At 47.9% G+C, this 17,718-nt stretch overlaps 2 protein-coding genes across 2 annotated transcripts in view; one reads left to right on the plus strand and one right to left on the minus strand.

Moving 5' to 3' along the window:
- The window catches only part of LOC119386095 (uncharacterized), an 82,987-nt gene extending 82,410 nt beyond the window's left edge, over nucleotides 1-577 (plus strand). Inside the window, exon 30 of the mRNA XM_049414219.1 lies at nucleotides 463-577. Within this exon, the coding sequence (XP_049270176.1) occupies nucleotides 463-540 (78 nt within the window). The 3' untranslated portion in view covers nucleotides 541-577. The remainder of the gene's footprint in view (nucleotides 1-462) is intronic.
- A 1,495-nt stretch (nucleotides 578-2,072) lies between these two features.
- LOC119386096 (uncharacterized) lies at nucleotides 2,073-15,716 on the minus strand. The gene is made up of 6 exons (XM_037653443.2): nucleotides 15,331-15,716; nucleotides 13,195-13,320; nucleotides 11,459-11,570; nucleotides 9,854-10,023; nucleotides 3,921-4,086; nucleotides 2,073-2,593 (listed from the first exon to the last, which is right to left on the minus strand). The coding sequence occupies exons 1-6, from the start codon at nucleotides 15,563-15,565 to the stop codon at nucleotides 2,365-2,367; spliced, it is 1,038 nt and encodes a 345-aa protein (XP_037509371.1). The 5' UTR covers nucleotides 15,566-15,716; the 3' UTR covers nucleotides 2,073-2,364.
- Between the last annotated feature and the right edge of the window lie 2,002 nt (nucleotides 15,717-17,718).

Genomic DNA, 17,718 nt, shown 5'->3' on the forward strand with positions numbered 1-17,718 from the left:
CTATAACCACATTTGTGCTGCTGACGTCAGGCCAAGGACCTAACACAACCCCATCGATTAATGGCGTATTGTGATATTGCCCAATCGAGGAGATCAGTCTTTGACGTTCTCGTGCGTACGCTGGATAGGCGCAAAGTATATGTCCAAGTGTTTCAGGTAAGTGACAATGACCACAATCGGGACTTGTGTCACTGCAGCCGATCAAGTGGGCATAACGTCTTGCGAATGCCACACCAAGACGAATGCGGTGAATCATGCGTATGTTGTTTCGCTTTAGCTTGTGAGGCATACGGAACTTCATTTCTGGGTCCCATTTATGAAGCCGCTTGTGCCGGCGAGCAACCATAATCAGAAATGCGTGACGGCTGATCGTTAGCGTTATTTATATTTAGACGAAGAATGAAACGTTACCTGTTGCGCTATTCTAAAAAAAAACGTTCAAATGGTTTTTTTTTTTTGCAGAAAATGAGGACGCCCAGCTACTTCTTCATATACAAGCAAGAAATACTGAAGCTCAAAGAAGAGGAAACTCCCGACTAGGCACTTCATTTCTAAATAAATACAAATTTTCTACATTTATTGGCAGAAACAATAGTTCGAGACGATGACGCGAGAAGGCAAGCTGCCCTCCCGAAAGTATAGCACCTGGTTGCATTAGTTTAAAAGGAAGAAATCTCTAAGCGATAGTATGTTCAAACGCATGAAGGCAATGAGTTTCTGCGCGCATGCATGGTCATTGCGAATGGCTGAATCTATAATGAATTTTTTACGATAACATTACAAAATCAGAAAGCTGCTTGGCACTAAAAGGACAAACTTGTGCCCAATTCGTGTTCCACTCGTCATTCCACTTTGGCCTAGACCACTGTTTGCTCTATCTGATAGTTTCTTTGAGGAAGTCTCATGGCGTGTCCAGAGCGCTTCCTGAGTTTTAGCTGCAAATAGAGTAGTCCTCGGCGAGTAAAATCCTCCTCCTAGGTATGTACCATGTCGAAATCAATCGTGAACGTCAACACGTCACGTGTACCCGCTACAAAAAAAAAAAAAAAGGTGGAATGAGAATCGGATTGGTGGGGAAAAATGAACAAATCGACATAGCCTTTTTCAACGTTTTGATCAGAATCTGCATGCAAAACTGCCTCCACTAACATCAGTGAAATTAGTGACGTCGCCGTCACGTCACAAGTCCCATCTACGTTCTTTTTTCCCGTATATATTACTTGCTGCTTGTCATAATGCCGGAGGTGTTTTCCCGCTTTCTGTTCACGGAAATCCCCGCTACATGTTCTTGCTGTTTTCATGCCACAGCTGGGGCCCGTTGCGTGATGAGACCAATGGGGCCTCTCCTGCTCCCAATTCATTTACACGGTCGCCACCTCGTAATCTGCAAGCCAATCTTCTCTGTTGACAGCATTGCTCAAAACTATACTGCCAGTTCCTTGGCCTATGTCCCTTTGCGAGCTGCGCCAACCTATTTGGGACCAAGCAAATCAACCATCCAGAATGTTACCCCCTTAATGCGGCGACACATGTGGCTTCGGATGTCCGAGAACGCTCAGAACTGTTTTTGAACTCCCCTTGCGGAGGTTCGCATTGGTACCCGGCTACGTCGTTGAGGCAAAAGAGGCCCCCTCACGGTCTAGTTTATCATTTTTTTTCGCATTCTTCGGCCGAACACAACTTTAGAAGTAAGCGGCATCTCCACCTCAACAGCGGATACACGCAAGCCTCCACGCAGGCTTTTGTGTATCCGCGGCTGTCGCGCTTCGGTATCCTGACGGGGCCTCTCCTGCCTTCTTGGGCTGTACCCGACTATAGGGCTTAAAGTTTGTGCTCCTGAACCATTTACAGCCAAACTCTTTCATCCCGACATATTTTTCGTAGGACTTGCACATCTCTAATAATCTCGACGCAGAGAAAGTTTCAGGCAGACACATGCGCCATCCAAGGATTCTCCAGACGTTCACAGAAGCTCCCGTTTATTTCACACGTACACGAACTGCAACAACTGCAACAGAGCGCATACGACGAGACGGGAGCTGGGGACAAGGACAAAGACAAAGAGAGGGGGCGAAGTTGGCGGTGATCGTCCCACCGGTACAAGCACATGGTCTTTTTTTTTTCACTCATCTTTCATCTCGTCCAACTTCGACACTTCTTTCGGTGGCACCTTCTAACAGGACGCGCGACTGGCCGTGCTCCTGATGCAACCTTCGTGTGCGGGATGATGGAGCAGAGAAGCCGAGAGAGTATGGCGGCGACCACGCGGAAAGTGGCAGGCACAACAGCGGACGAGTGCTCCTCTCTTTTTCTCCGTGTTAAGAGGGCACGCAAACGTCAACACAGACGATGAGGGTGGCAGGGTCAGTCGGATGCGGCGGCTTCCTTGTGAGCGAGCGCGGCGCACAGGAAGAAGTCTCGGAGCGCGTTGAAGAAGTTCCGCAGCGCCTCCCAGAGGCGCGAGTTCTTTCGCTGCTGCTCGGGCGCAACGTCTGACATCAGTGTCATGTCTGTCTGCACCGAGACATCCTTGAGCTGCCGCGCCACTTGAGCGCAGAACTCTGCACTGGCAGCCGCCGCAACGCTTGCCGTCCTGCAAGACACAAAGAGGCGCACGAATAGGAAATGGTTGGATAAGAAGACGAGGACATCGACCACAAGAGGGTAATGTACCGACGTTTCGCTCCCAGAACGGGAGCCTTGTTCACAATCGTCAGTACATTGTTTATCCTCTTGTGATTGGCGTCCTCGTCTTTTTGTTCACTGATTCTTCCCGACCAGACAGGTGTCCGTCGAAGCCTTGAATAGAAAAGGTAGTACATGCAACGGCCGGCTCCGTTGACGTAAAGACGAAGGAGTTAAACGGAGTTCGCGGGTGCCCGTGTGACAGGGGTATAAAAGCTATAGGAAATGATCTCACCCTGCAAAGCACCCAAGTTAACTTTCTAGAACAGGAAAAGTTCCCATCGCAGCCGCCTCAATGTGCGAACCAAGTGCAGTGCTGGCTCCTTCTAGAGTAAAGCGATAAAATTAGTTTTTCAAACAGCGCTGAAACGGGACACCGAGAAATAGACCACACAACATAGCGCCTGTGTTGTGTGGTCTATTCTCGGTGTCTCGTTTCTGCGCTGTTTGAAAAACTACGTGTACGTACCAACCAGCCCGCTTAACCGCCACATTGAAGTTCACTAAAACTAGCGCGCCTATTCTTTATTTTAATTTTTTGCGATATCTGCAAGGATATTGAAGATCGGTTCTGAGGAATTCCGCAATGTGAGGAAGGAAGGGTCTACTTGCAAAGAAGAATCTATTTGCACCTCAACAGTTCGGGATCATGTGCCCTGAACAGAAACGCCTTGTATGACGTCATTGGTAAGGCACCGCCGTAGAACTTGAATCAAAGGTAAGCTTCTGCCTGACGTTGCGTAAGTGTCGCCATTTTGCCAGTTTTACTGGCTGACCCGTGCCACAGGAGGGCAAGTAACCTACGCCGTGCCGCGTCGCGGTTCTCACTAGACTGCCACCATCACTACTGCCAGAGCCATGGTCGACAGCGACGTGCCAGTTCAAGCCGCAACCTCACCACCAATGGCGGCGTAAGTGACGTTTCTGTTCATGTCATGTTACCCCGAGCTGTTGAGGTGCCAACAGACTTTCCAGATTGCTAAGCACAGCGACTTACAAACACTGCAGATAATCCAGGAATCTAGCGCACTCGCAAATGGCGCAACTGCACTTTGTAACACCTCACCACTGCTTATCTTAAAGTACAATTACTTTATCTTAATAAGCGCCCTGTTAAAGTGACCTCTGACAGAGTTGCGCAATGTCACGCTTACATTCTGTGTGCTGTCGCTATTTGCAACATCTAAAACTTCGTTGTATCTCTGTAGAAAGACACCGCAATGGAAATAGGATACCTGAGGTCAGACAACGTGGTGTTCTTGCTGACCGACCGCTGATGAATGCAGTCGTCCCCGCCCGCGGACTTGTGGATCTTGATCTCCTGCATCTGGCCGCACTCCAGCACCGCAGGCCCGGTCGATGGCGGCAGCTGCTGAGTGTTCAACGACGCCAGGTCCTCTGCTAATCGAAAGATAGTAGGAATGTTCATTAGTCCATCAAATAGTGAATACGTGATTCCTCGACACGAAGTATACACTCGACAAATACTCGTTTGTTTCACTCCGCCTGGAGCAGGCTGCATATTCCGCTGGTGGGCCAACAGCTATCAGCGGCGCCGTGTTATGGCAGACCGTCGACGGCATGCTGCGCGGGCTACGGGTACGCTTTACAATTGTTTGTGACGATAAAACCGAGCACAACAAACGTGCGAACGCGCTATCGGCGCGGTTTTACACGGATTAGCGCTACCGCGTGCTGTTATCGCTTCCCACGGCTTTGTATCCCCAAGCGCAACCGATGTGGTATCTGTGGTCTTATCTGCCCGCTGATCAAGGACCATGCCTACACATGGCCACGTTTCTCCGTGCCACTACAACATACCGTTCTCGGCCGCTTTGCGTCGGCCTGGGACAAGTAAAGATTCGCAAGAATTAAGTCTTCGCGAATATGTGACCAAAACTGCATCATTATGATTGTGCATCACTTTTTAATATGCGTTGTATCTCCTTTTAATACACTCTCATAGTGGCACTGCTTCTGCTTGGACCCGCCGCGGTGGTGGTCTAGCGGCTATGGCGCTCGACTGCTCACCCGAAGGTCGCGGGATTGAATCCCGGACGCGGAGGCCGCATTTCGATGAAATGCTAAAGGCCCGTGTACTCAGATTTGGGTTCACGTTAAAGAACGCCAGATGGTCAAAATTTGCACTACGGCTTCATAATCACATCGTGGTTTTGCGATGTAAAACCCTAACAATTATGCTTCTGCTTGGGCAGTATTCTGAGAAGATCGCTTTGGGATATATCGCCATGATATCGTTTTCCGTGCACGCTGATTGGTTGGTTGAGGAAAGGCGGGCAAGTATAGTCTCTTGAGTCAATTGGCATACGAGATTCATATCACGCAAGGAACATTGCCGCCAAAAGTGACCTCTTCAGAGAACGGAGCCTGCTTCCAAACTATAGCTATAGGTTAAACCTCCACAACACGTCGTACAAATTCCTACCTAATCAAACGTATATCGACAGCTCCTGGGCGGAACATCCAAACACAAGGTTAATATCGCCCTTTTTTTCCATGTTTATTACCCGATGCTCTTAACTAGATTTACTTATTTTAAATGCGAATGCATTTCTTAGTCGGGCTATGTCAGGCGTCCGGCGTTGTCCGCGCGCCTCTCCGCTCTCACTCCTTCTCCCATAGCAACAGCTGCGGGCGCGCGCGCTTATCTTCGCCCCTATCAACCGGAGCAGGTGGTGCGGGCGGAGTAGCGGAGAATGAGTGGAGAGGAGGAGCGCGCTCTGGCGTGTGAGGGAGCTCGCATCGCGGGAGCTCGGCGGAGCTCCCGCGTGTGTGGAGAGAGTGTAGGAGAGGGTAGGTGCAGTGCTTCGCCGCTCCTTCTCTCGCCGATCGCTCTCTCTCCTGCCTGCGCCACCGCCTCAATGCAGTGCGTTTGAAACGCGTTTGTAGCGTTTGTGCTACCTTGGCGCAGCCTGAAAACAGCGCGTTCTAAACGCGTTTGTGCTGCATTGAAGGCGGTGGCAACATCCCTGAGGTGATTACGAACGCACGTAGGAAGCGTTCGTTGAAAGAGGCGCCCAAAAGGGAGACACTTGAGCGCGTCGATGTGTCCAGCTTTACGCCATTAAAATTACTACGCCGTGTACACTCGGCGCAAGAAATGCATTCGCATTTCCTCACGATTCCCTTCGGGGAGGTGGGGGCTTTTTTTTTCTACTGCCTGAGGCCAATGCAGTCCAGTGTTACCAGGATCATTTAGTCGATTCAAAAGCCATAAACGTTTGACTGACTGAATTCAGGTGAACCTAAAACTGACGTCGCCAGAGCTAAATTGAAGCTAGAAGTATTCTGGAGGAACGAAAAAAAACACCGACACAAACGCGTCAAACAAGCGCTGATTCGCAACTAATGAAATTGCGAGCACAGGTCAGCACTACAGAATACTCACTTATACTCTCCCGCTAATAATTTTCAGGCTTCGGACTCACTCAAGTTCATAGTCACGTGTGCTCACACCCATACATACTTCAAGCTACTCACGTTCATATCACGTGTACTCACACCTTCACATACTAACGTTCATATATACTCATATATGCTGGCACTTCAAGTACTCACTCATCTTCATACTCGCATGTACTCACACCCTTGCGTTCTCAATCATGTTCGTACTCACGTGTACTCACACCCTTATGTACTCGCGTTCATACTCGCATGTACTCACACCAGGGGCGTAGCCAGAAATTTTTTTCGGGGGGGGGGGGGTTCAACCATACTTCATGTATGTTCGTGCGTGCGTTTGTATGTGTGCGTGCCTATATACGCAAGCAAAATTGAAAAAATTTCGGGGGGGGGGGGGTTTGAATTCCCCCAACCCCCCCTTGGCTACGCCCCTGACTCACACCCTTACGTACTCACTCATGTTCGTACTCGCGTGTGCTGACACCCTTACGTACTCACGGACACACTCATACACTCCAAGTTACTCGCTCACGTTCATACTCACGTGTACTCACACCCTTACGTACTCATGTTCGTACCCACGTATGCTCACACCCTTAAGTACTCACTCACGTTCATACTCATATATACTTTCCCTCCAAGCTACTCACGTTCATACTCGCTTGTACTCTCAACCTTGCGTACTCACTCATGTTCGTACCCACGCGTGCTCACACCCTTACGTACTCACGTTCATACTCATACTCACATTCTAAGCTACTCGCTCACGTTACTACTCACGTGTACTCGCACCCTTACGTACTCACTCATGTTCGTGCTCACTTGTGCTCACACCCTTACGTATTCATGTTCATACCAGGCCCATAGCCAGGGGGGGGGGGGGCTAGGGGCTCACCCCCCCCCTCCCCCCGAAGTTTTGGTGAAGTACGCGTTTTTACCAAAAATAAGTAATAAAAATAGGTGTTTTTCTCAAATAGTCAAGGTTTACAGCAAGTGTCCCCCCCCCCCCCCCCTCCGAAAAATTTTCTGGCTACGGGACTGGTTCATACTCATATCTCACACCCCAACCTACTCGCTCACGTTCATACGTCTACTCACACTCACCTGTACTGACTCATTTAAGCCCTGTTAGTACTCACTCACGTTTATATTCACGTCTGTTCACACTCGCAGATACTCACTCACGTTCATACTCAAGTGTATTCGCACCCATACGTGCTCAATCACGTTCATACTATCATTCTCACACTCATTGGTAATCACATTCATTCTCACGTCTACTCACGCTCACAGGCACACACTCGCGTTCATACTGACGTGTACTCACACTTATTCGTACTCACGCTAATACATCAACTCACACTCACAGGTGCACACTCACGTTCATATGTTTTTTACTCAAACTCAAACTTTACTAAACTCATGGGTGCACACTAAGGTTCATACTCGCTCTACTCACACCCATAAGCACTTATGTTCATACTCACGTCCACTCACACTCAAGAGTAGTAAGACTGATAACTGGGCAAGTTGGTATATATCCATACCAACTCAGGAACTTATCCACGTTAATACCCACGTCTAATACTCACTCTGGGCACTCATCGCACACAATTTTCATTCATAGGAACCGACGGTCATACTCACGTCTATTCACCTCATCCACATTACTCACGTCTACTCACACTCACATTCACACTCAGTTTTCACTGGTAGGCACCGACGCTAATACTCGCTTCTACTCACCTGTTCACATTAACACTCAGGTCTACACACACTCATGGTTACTCACTCCCATTCACACTCAGTTTCACTCATAGGCACCCATGGTCACACTCACGTCTAGTCACCTCTTTCACGTTTATATTCGCAGGTATTCGATCGCGGTCCACTTCTCTCACTCATAGGCACTTACACTCATTATTCTACTCACACTCATGACTACGCACTCACGCTCATACTCATGCCCACTCACACTCATCGGTACTAACACACGGTCATACTCACGCCCACTCACATTCATGAGTACTCACGCATGTTCATACTCACGCTTTCATTCATTGGTACTCACTCACGTTCATACTCTATTTACACTAATCGGCGCTCACTCACGTTTATACTCCCGCCTGCTCACACTCATGAGTACTCACGTTCATATTCACACCTACTTACACTCGTCAGTACTCACTCACGTATACACTCACGCCTACTCACATTCATATGTATTCACTCACACATACTATCGCCTACTCACACTCATCGGTGCTCACTCACGTTCATACTCGCGGCTACTGAGTACTCACATTCATCTGTACTCATTCACACTCATGCATACTCACACTCACGAGTACTCAATCGTGCTCACACACGCCTTTCGAATAATTGTGAGTGTGAGTGAGTGTACTCATGAGTGAGTATGCCGAGCTATGGTTGCGTGTCACCAACATGATCGAATAAAACTTGAAAGGATGTAACAATGGGCTTGTTGGCGGTGATACATGGCGAAACTTGTAGCGCACTATGAAGGACATGGGCGAAGAAAGTGAAGCGCATCGTCCCGTCTTCACTTTATTCGTTCATGTCCTTCATACTGCTACACAATTCGTCATGATCGAATGGTCACCAATTCGCCCAACTTTCAGTTCTCATGATGCTATGAGAGCTGTGTAACCAAGAAGCTCATCAACACGCACTTAACCTTACCAGTTATTTGAAATTCGTTGGTTCTGTCATCCAGTACGCGAGCATCAGCTAGAGTTACTGTATACAGTTCCCAAAGGCCCATTATGGGAAAGCGGTGTACACAGCGGTCCACTGTAAAAAAATCACAGCATATCCACGGAGTGAATGATGATGAGTGGGCGAAGCTGCGGAGGTTCATCGGTAAACCGTGAATCTTCCGTGAATTCTGCCCAGTACATCATCACCGACGTGAGATCGGGCGCGTTTATACTAAAGGTTCGATGAGTTATGACGACTTGCAGCTCACTTTAATTTTACATGTACGCTGTGAATTTTCATTGTTTAGAAAACCATTGCTTTAGAAAACACCTTGCGTCTTTCGTTAAGCAGCTGGCGTCTTTTTCGTTTTGCTTTAGAAACATCTGGCGTTCTTTCGTTTTGTTTTTACAAAACATCTGGCGTCTTTCGTTGGTTTATTTCATCAATCAACGGCGTTTTGAACAAAATTTTTATTGTTTAATCACGCACAGGAGAAATCTCACCAGGCACTACCTTGGAGGTAAACAATGGCTGCTAATGGGAATGAGAGACAGAAGAAGTCGGCTTTTAGCTAACACTTACACTTCTACAGAGACAGAAGAATTCGGCTTTTAGTTAACGCGCACGCTGCGAATTTTTTATTGTTCAACAACGCACAGGAGAAATCTCCCACCGGCACCACCTTGGAGGTCAAAGGGTAAGACTTGTTACTCACTACTACGAGCACGACGAGGGACGAACGGGTGCCGCCTTAAGGAGCTTCGCCCCTAAAAGGGAATATCGGAGGGTGTAGCGGCCGCTCGATCGGCGCCTCCGCTGGCCGGCGGCTGCAACAAGTTTCACGTGCACGCTGTGAGTGGTGCGACCGTGCGAGTTTGTCGTCCGCTACCGTCTGCTGCGGCGCTTCCAAACGTCGCAAAGCGAGCCATTCACGTGATAGTGACGCGACGCAAAACCGCAAAAAGAGTGCCAGCTGGGCTGGTTTCCGCTTTCCTTCGTTCTTACTATGAGCACCGTAACTCACCAGAAACACTGAGGTTAGCCGTGGACATCGATGATGACGGGACGGGGCTCTCGGCCTCTATGACGGCGAACGACTCTTCTACTTCTTGCCGAAGCGCGGCCACGTTGACACGTGTCGTCTCGCTGTGTTCCGTGCGCGTGCCGGGGCTGCCCGCCTCCTCCTGTAGACTCCTGCGGCGAAGACGGCCAACGGTAGGGGACAAGAGACCGAGCGGCCACATTGCTTAGTGTACAAGCGCGTTCACAAAAACCTGGAACTCGACCACCGCCGCTAACTATGTCAACCTATTGCAGTGGTCGCTGTCGCTGTTAAATCATTAATTTGTTGGCGTTCTTGTAATCCTCATATGCCGACTGGCAGTGGGCTTTCTGCTGATAGCTAGGGCGGTGGTCACGTTTAGCGGGAGATAAAATTGACGCGAGTCTCGCAGCGTTCGTCTCACTTCCGGAAGCCGTTGGTCGCCGTATGAACGTGCTTGAGAATGCGCGGAAACAGGCGATTCGTGGGCGAAGGAAAGAAGTAAAAGGAAACAGCCTTAAAAAGCTTGTATGTATTGACAACCAGAAGCGAGTTAAAATATGCATGGTATGTTCATGTTAGCAAGGTCCCATCTCGTGTCTCTTGTGTAGAAGGCTTTATTTGTTTCTTAACACTGATTTTGACGAAACGCTGAGAACTCCCATTCAAGGATACGTGATAAGATAAGCCGTCCGCGAAGAGTTCGCAAAGCAACGCAAAAAGATATCTGCCGGTGAAGTCAACGCTAATGAGTCCTAATGAGCAACTTTTTGTTCAGACATGGTGGAATGACGTATATCATGCAATTCCAAAGAAAAGGCCAGCAGGCGTTAGAAATTATGCATAAAGATCGTCCATCTGTCATATCTGTGGTGTAAGTAATGGTGGAAGAGCGACAGAGTATCCCACGACGGGGTCTATCATCTGTGTAATGTTTCCGTGTGCGCAGCGCGGCGACAACAAGCTTAAAAACACAAGATAGCGGAGGGCACTACTGCTTCGCACGGTTTGAGAGCGTTGACTGGTCCCCGCTTGTTTTCTGTCGCGTCACGCTGATGCAGCACGTACACATATCGGTGGTTCATCGTCTCAAGTTTGTTTAGTCGCTCATCGTGAGAAAGGAGCGAAAACACATTACACGGACTACATCGAGCGATGGTAGGAATTTGAATTTGTAAATTTTGCGGTTGTTTGTTAAATCGGGCCTTTCGGATAATTCGACTTCCCTTTTCGATAGATCAAGTTTGACTAGTTGGTGACTAGTTTAGTTGGTAACAGAACATGCTGAAGAATGTGCAGCGCAACCGAAATGAGGGACAAAAGGCGTGTCCTGTTAGGTTATAGCGTAGTGATGCCACTGACGTGGAAGGTGGTCATGTGCGAGCAGAACATTGAGATGCATTGCGACACTCGCTCTGTCCTCTGCTATGCCGCTACAATTGAGTATGTAGAAACATAGGAGGCGTGCCAGCTACCCGCAGCGAGTGCCGAAACGTCATATCCTATAGATCCCCAAGCAGATCATATAGATCTTCTTCTGTGTCGTGCATTTTCCACAGTTTCGAAATTATATAAGCATATGCTCACTTGGCCTCGGTATACGTTCGCGTTCTGACGCCAGGCACCATAGTGATGCCGTGCGGGTGTCTTGTAGCCACTGGTGACACGTCGTGGTACCTCAGAACGTCTTTGGAGGTCTCTGCCAGAAGAAAGATGATTAGCGACAGTGCATGGATGAGTACTGAATGGTGTCAGCAGTTCTGTGAGCGTTGCAACCACTTATGTAAGACGCGTTCCAGTGACTAACAGTGCTGATGTCTAACAGCGGACTAAATGAGCTGAAGCACATTGCAGTGCTCCAAAATTAGTTTCACCTATCAGAAGCGCAAGTGATCGTGGTGCAAAATTTTTCAGCAACGTAACCGAGCAAGGAAGGCAAAAACGGTGCGCCACCTGACTAAAGCCTGCCCTGCCCAGGCTGCGTCGGGTAAGAAAGTCTAAAGTTGTGCAGGATTGGCTCGATGTTATCTTTACTTACAGTTTGCCTAAGAAAGTCGTGCCCCATTATGACGTTCTGCTACCCTCGATCGTTATGGCATTTGTCAGGCACATTCACTGCCTTTAGTAGGGGTTACCTGGACAATCTTGTCACTCACCTCACAGCGTAAACAAACAAGTGCAAGAAACAGAACACGCTCAGAATAATGACGTTGTCTTATGCAAGCTCGATTCTTCAGAGTGATTGACAATACACCCAACACAGCACCTAACGACAGGAAAATGCCATAGTCAGAAGAGACACGAACGACGAACACCTGTTTTCTGCGCATCGCGAAACACGGTCTGCTAGCACAACTCGATGAACTATTACAGCTGGTAATCCTATCTATTATGCTCACTAAGTTAGCTCTGGTTCCGCTGCAAGCAAAATTTCGATGACTGTCAATGGCTTCTCATTCTGGCGCACATTAAACATCGGCAGAACCAAGTTAGAAGGCTTTAAAAAAAAACGACACGTTTTCTCTATCTTAGAATGCGTGACTATTATTTATTTTCACCTACGCGAATTACGAAACTATATCGATATGTGACTAAAATTACACAGCGATGCACGTTACAAGCTGCGACACAGTGGCACTTGGATGCACCACTTGAATACACCAATATATATACGAGAGGGGTTCAAAGGGTATCAAGTCACGTGACCAAATGTCTTACATAACCTCATACGCTTCTACCGCAGCCAATAGAGTAAGATGGAACAGCCCACAAAAACCTAACCAAACTGTGCGAATCGTTAGCACTGTAAAAACTATGGGCATTACCATAGGAGTGCGCGGGGGGGGGGTGGGGGGCTGCACCACCTAGTCACCTAAAGGGGAGTGCCAAGTCAGCTACATATCTTTACTCAGCCGGACTTTTCCCGTCATAGTTTAATGCGCACGGTAATGGAAATGCAGGTTTTTGACGATAATGGCGGCCGAGTGCTCCTGATGTTGCATTCCAAGAACGGTTTACAACCCACTTTTATCCCCAGAAAGCCTGTGACCAAGGGCAGGCCGTTGTGAGCTGCAGGTTCATTGCTTCACTTTCATTTTTGCATCCATTGCGAAACTTCTTTTTTTTAACTTCCAGTGGCAAAACGGGGGGGGGGGGGGCGAAACAATGTTCCCCCTACAGAACCCTGCGCGCGTTAATGGGCATTGCCTAAATTACATTCAGACTCGCAGGAGCATCGCACACTGACGTGTAACCTGTCATTTTCTTCTACAGCATCGATTTGTGTAAGAAACGACAAACGAGGGCAAAGTTAGAAAGCGTACCTGAACTGGTTTTCATCCCATCTCCCAGTCTGCCTGCGAGATCGTGGTGGTTCTGCTCGCCGAGTGTCGGTGCGGATCGTTTCGTGTAGGCGTTGGTGGTCCTCGTTGTCTTCCGGAGCTGGTCGGCTGTACAGTAACAAGCAGGTCCTGTAGCACAGCAAAGCAGATGCGGCCCTTTTCTCGCTGAACATTTATTCTTTTAACAGGGTACTGAGACCATTTTTCGGAGGTGAGTTTACACTGCCATTATAATCTACGGTATACAGAGACGGCTCTGAGCAAGTGTGAAGCCCAGCAAATGCTGATAAGATATTTTATTTTGATATTAAAGTCAATTTTCCACGGCGCACCTATCGACATTGACACTAGCTTGACGTCAGGCTACAGTTCTAAAAGGATCCGTTGATGGGCTAGTTGGTACATGTTGTGCAGCGTCAGCCTATGTCGTTCGTGTGTCTTCTCTTCGTTTCATTGCGCTGCACATACTCTATTTATCAATACAGTTCTAATTCTGGAGACTTCACGCACCCTGGCTAGTTGTGATGACGTCAGGTACCAACACTTTCAAAATGACTGCTTGTGCGTCAACATTGGAGCCACGGTGCGGAGTGGCCGTGAACACGTCACGATACCTCGCGCAAGCGCGTGGTGAGAAGCTCATACCATTTTATGACACCAGGGTACAGTAGAAATCGAAACTAGCTTTTAAAAACATACTGCATTTACTTCTTTAGGGTGCACTCACGTTTAGCAGTACATTTTCTAGGCTCTTGAACGCTTGGCCTGTCATTTGACGCGAAAACACGACAACAAAATTTTCATGTCAGTATCCCTTTCGCGAGCTGTCTCCACTGCATAGTCAACACATTATTGGGCCTTACAAGACTCCGGCAGTTTCTTTTTTGTCACCATGGTCTACAATTGAGGCTTTCATCCAAAAAGAGAAATACAGACTATGAACATCACTCGCTCACAAAGTAGGTTATCCCAATGCAATATTTAAGTAGTTGCATCGGCATCCACTTAGATAATGACAGCACTTGGCTATAAAAAAAAAGGTTCCATGGCTTAACTTTGCAATGTACTCTCTCATGATCACTACTTTCACGATGCACCGTTTTGGTAAAATTTGTGGTTTCTATCAATCTTGCTTTTCAATTACCTTCCGTTCGACAATTCGTTAAGAAGTAATGCGTGCACAAACACAAATTGACCTCAACATAGCTTCAGTTATGTCGAATATAACACATGTGTCCCTTCCAGCTAAGGCAAAATCGTGTTATTCCTGCACGTGCTGTATACTTCAACCCTTTTCCTTGAACATGCTATATCGACCACTGCTGGATGACGTCCCAATAGCTTGAAGGCGCAAGAGAACAGAAACACGAGATAGGACACGGGTGTTTATGTTCTCTGGCGCCTTAAATCAAATATGAACGTACACCAACTCGTCAAACAAAATGAGCGCAGCTTGCACTAAGCCGCTCAAGGCGTGGTTATCGCACGGTGCCACACGAACGCACGCTCCAGCGCCGAAAACGGCTCAGAAATGCACGCTGCATGCGGCACATTAGTGAACATTCAATAATAATAATAATAATAATAATAATAATAATAATAATAATAATAATAATAATAATAATAATAATAATAATAATAATAATAATAATTAACACAGCTAAAACACGACCACAAAAAGGACGCAGATAGTGGAGCGCCCTCCTTTATGTGGACATGCTTTTGGCGCTGTATATTGATAGCTTGCACGTGACGTGGACGCAAGACACGTCTCCACAACACGGCGGCTTAGATGACGTCGAGGCATCATAATCACGCGGCGATTAACCTGCTTCAGTCTGATGACGACGTCGCTGGAACGTTATCGGGCCTCTGTGCATGATCAACGAAGGAACCATTGTACGATGTACTAATAACACTAACGTGACATCACAAAGATCGCGGCCCACCGTGTTGGTGCTCCAACGTGGCTGTTTCTGTGACGTCAGTGCAAGCCATTCCAGTACACTACTGCACTCCCTGTTACAGAACGCTGCAAGGGGTTATCGCCTTGGAGGCTCGCGTGGTTCTCTCCGCGAACGGCTATCATGCATGCCAAGAGAGGCGGTGCGTACTCACCGCGGTTGATCTGCCGGAGCTTCTCGTTGGCAAGTTCGACGTCCTTGTGGCGCGAGCAGTTCTTGTCGCTGCTCTTGAAGGACTTGACCACTGCCCTGCCGAAGCGGCCGATGGCGCTCTTCTTGCGGCGCTTCTTGTCCGATCTGTCATCCCGCTGCTGAGATGTGGATGCGGCGGAGGAGGTGGCGACTCCGGCGTCTGCGCTGTTGCTGCCGTCGGTGTAAAGGATGGGCATTTCGAAGGCGGCGGAAGAGACGGCTCCTTTTTTGGGGCGCACAGGTCGCGAACGGCAGATCTCGTGCCGTCGCGCGCGCACGAACGCGCCCCCGTGCTCTCACGGCGCCGCCACCTCCGAGTGCACGGACACCGCTTCATCACCATCGTCTTCGTCGGGCTCTCATCTGGACCTCCTTGACTGCGGTTCAAACCAGAGCGCTCTCCAGCATGCAGCCGATGGGCCCATTGCCAAACATACTCGCGGCTGCCATTTGTCTGAGAAAACAATAAACACCATTGTTTGAACACCGTGGTATTGTATTTAGAACACAGGGGAACGATGCCTCCGATGCATAAGCATGATGATGATCACGACGATTATGCTTCTGGGATGATTGGCACCTAACTACTCAGGGAGATCGGCCAAGAGTGGGGCGGATCATATAGTCTGATATTTTTTTAAGTGCTTATATAGAGGTCCGCAGAGCCTCGTACCTCTATATAACCTGGGCGACCCAGCACGCCCGTGAGGCGGCGTTGAGGCAAGCCCTTGACGTCCCCTCATGGGAGGCCTAGGCCCGGCCACTTAAACCTGCTGGTTTCCCATAATAAAGTTTATTCCTCCTCCTTATATAGAGGTCACAGTGCCAATTAGAATGAACAGTTACATTTAATTAATCCCAGTTTTAGCCTAGACCATGGTGCGTAACCTCCCAAATTACCACGAATTGTTATGTCAGAATGACATAATATAAAGATTATTAGCAATTGATGTGTCGAATAAATCGATTTGCTGTTGTTGTTGTTGTTGTTGTTGTTGTTGTTGTTGTTGTTGTTGTTGTTGTTGTTGTTCCTCAGACATTTGACGCAACCCACTTCGGTGGATAGGCCATGAATCGGACGGTGCCTTTCTTAAAGAATTAATTCGCTTTCTGAAGGAAACGGTTTTAAAAATGAATAGTTTATGCCTTACACATTAACAGTGCAACTTCTTAAGCTTAAAGGGGAAAAAAAGACGAAAAAAAAACGGCCAAAAATACATGTATATACAGCTGTGATTAAGGAAAGAAGCGTTCGAAAAAGAAACTGAACTGAGTTACACTTAAAGGGGTGGTGCCATCAAATTTCGAGGCTATAACAAGCCTGTTGTGGGTTTCCTCTGTATGCAAGGACATTCCACACGAAGGGTCGGACACAGCAAACGTTTAGAATATATTTTAATTCACTTCCATAGTGTACCTAAATGCTCATTCTCCCGATCGAAACCCATCGCTAGCGCGCCAACAGTGACGTAGATCTGTAGGATGGACAACGAAAGTTGTAGTGACGTCACACCAAATCTGCTGTAGTAACGTGAGTGACCTCCGGACCTCCGCCACTTCCGCAACGTATGTGCCGGCTGTAATGAACTAGAATACATTCTAGTTCACTGTAGTACCGGCAAAGCAGCGGTTGCTACATCACTCCCCGAGTTTCGATCGCTTCCTGGCTATGTGCGTCACAGCCTTGTGTGGTCACGTGACCACGCCTCCTACACTTCTACGTCACTGCCCAACCTCGGCGCCCAGAAACCGAAACCGAAAGTTGTCCAAATCAAAAAGGCGATATTAAGTTATTTAGCGGAATACATGAATCTTGGTGCGTGCATCATGCTTCCTGGAGCTATAGGAAACGCTTACAGCAAAGAATGCGCAAGCCACAAATTTGGTGGCACCACCCCTTTAACATTCAAATCTTTTAGTCGCTCGTAGGAAATTGCTTACAGCGTCGAAAACACTCCTGTGGCTAAAAGCAAGCACGGTAGCACCAAATGAAAGAACCACCTGAAGTGACAAATTTAAGCCCATCTTTCGAAGGGGATCTTCGAGTAGTCTCTTCCTTTGAATTTTAAATCTGCGGCACGTCAAAAGGGAATGATCCAGAGATTCACTCTTGTTGCAGTGAAGGCATAAAGGTGACTGAGCCAGACCAGACCTGTGAAGGTAAAAGTTCAGTGGGGGGACTCGACATCGTAGCCTTGTATATAACTGAGATTTCTTCCTTTCTAGAGGAACACCATCTGCTCTCCCAAGGAAGCTTCAGTTGTGGGAAATCTGATTAAAACAAAGGAGATTTGTCGAAGTGATTGGACATAGTAAGCTTTTCAAATCTCGCTGCAGTGACATATGATTC

The sequence above is a fragment of the Rhipicephalus sanguineus genome, chromosome 3 (genome assembly GCF_013339695.2).
Source record: "Rhipicephalus sanguineus isolate Rsan-2018 chromosome 3, BIME_Rsan_1.4, whole genome shotgun sequence".
NCBI lineage: Eukaryota > Metazoa > Arthropoda > Arachnida > Ixodida > Ixodidae > Rhipicephalus > Rhipicephalus sanguineus.

What these genes read in the sequence shown, in the direction of transcription:
- LOC119386096 (XM_037653443.2), bottom strand. Translation starts at nt 15,565, where the DNA reads ATGCCCATCCTTTACACCGACGGCAGCAACAGCGCAGACGCCGGAGTC. An exon ending in CGAACGTATACCGAGGCCAA is followed by an intron (nt 10,024 to 11,458) that starts GTGAGCATATGC and finishes TCTTCGCCGCAG; the next exon opens with GAGTCTACAGGAGGAGGCGG. An exon ending in GGCTAACCTCAGTGTTTCTG is followed by an intron (nt 4,087 to 9,853) that starts GTGAGTTACGGT and finishes TCTTTCGATTAG; the next exon opens with CAGAGGACCTGGCGTCGTTG.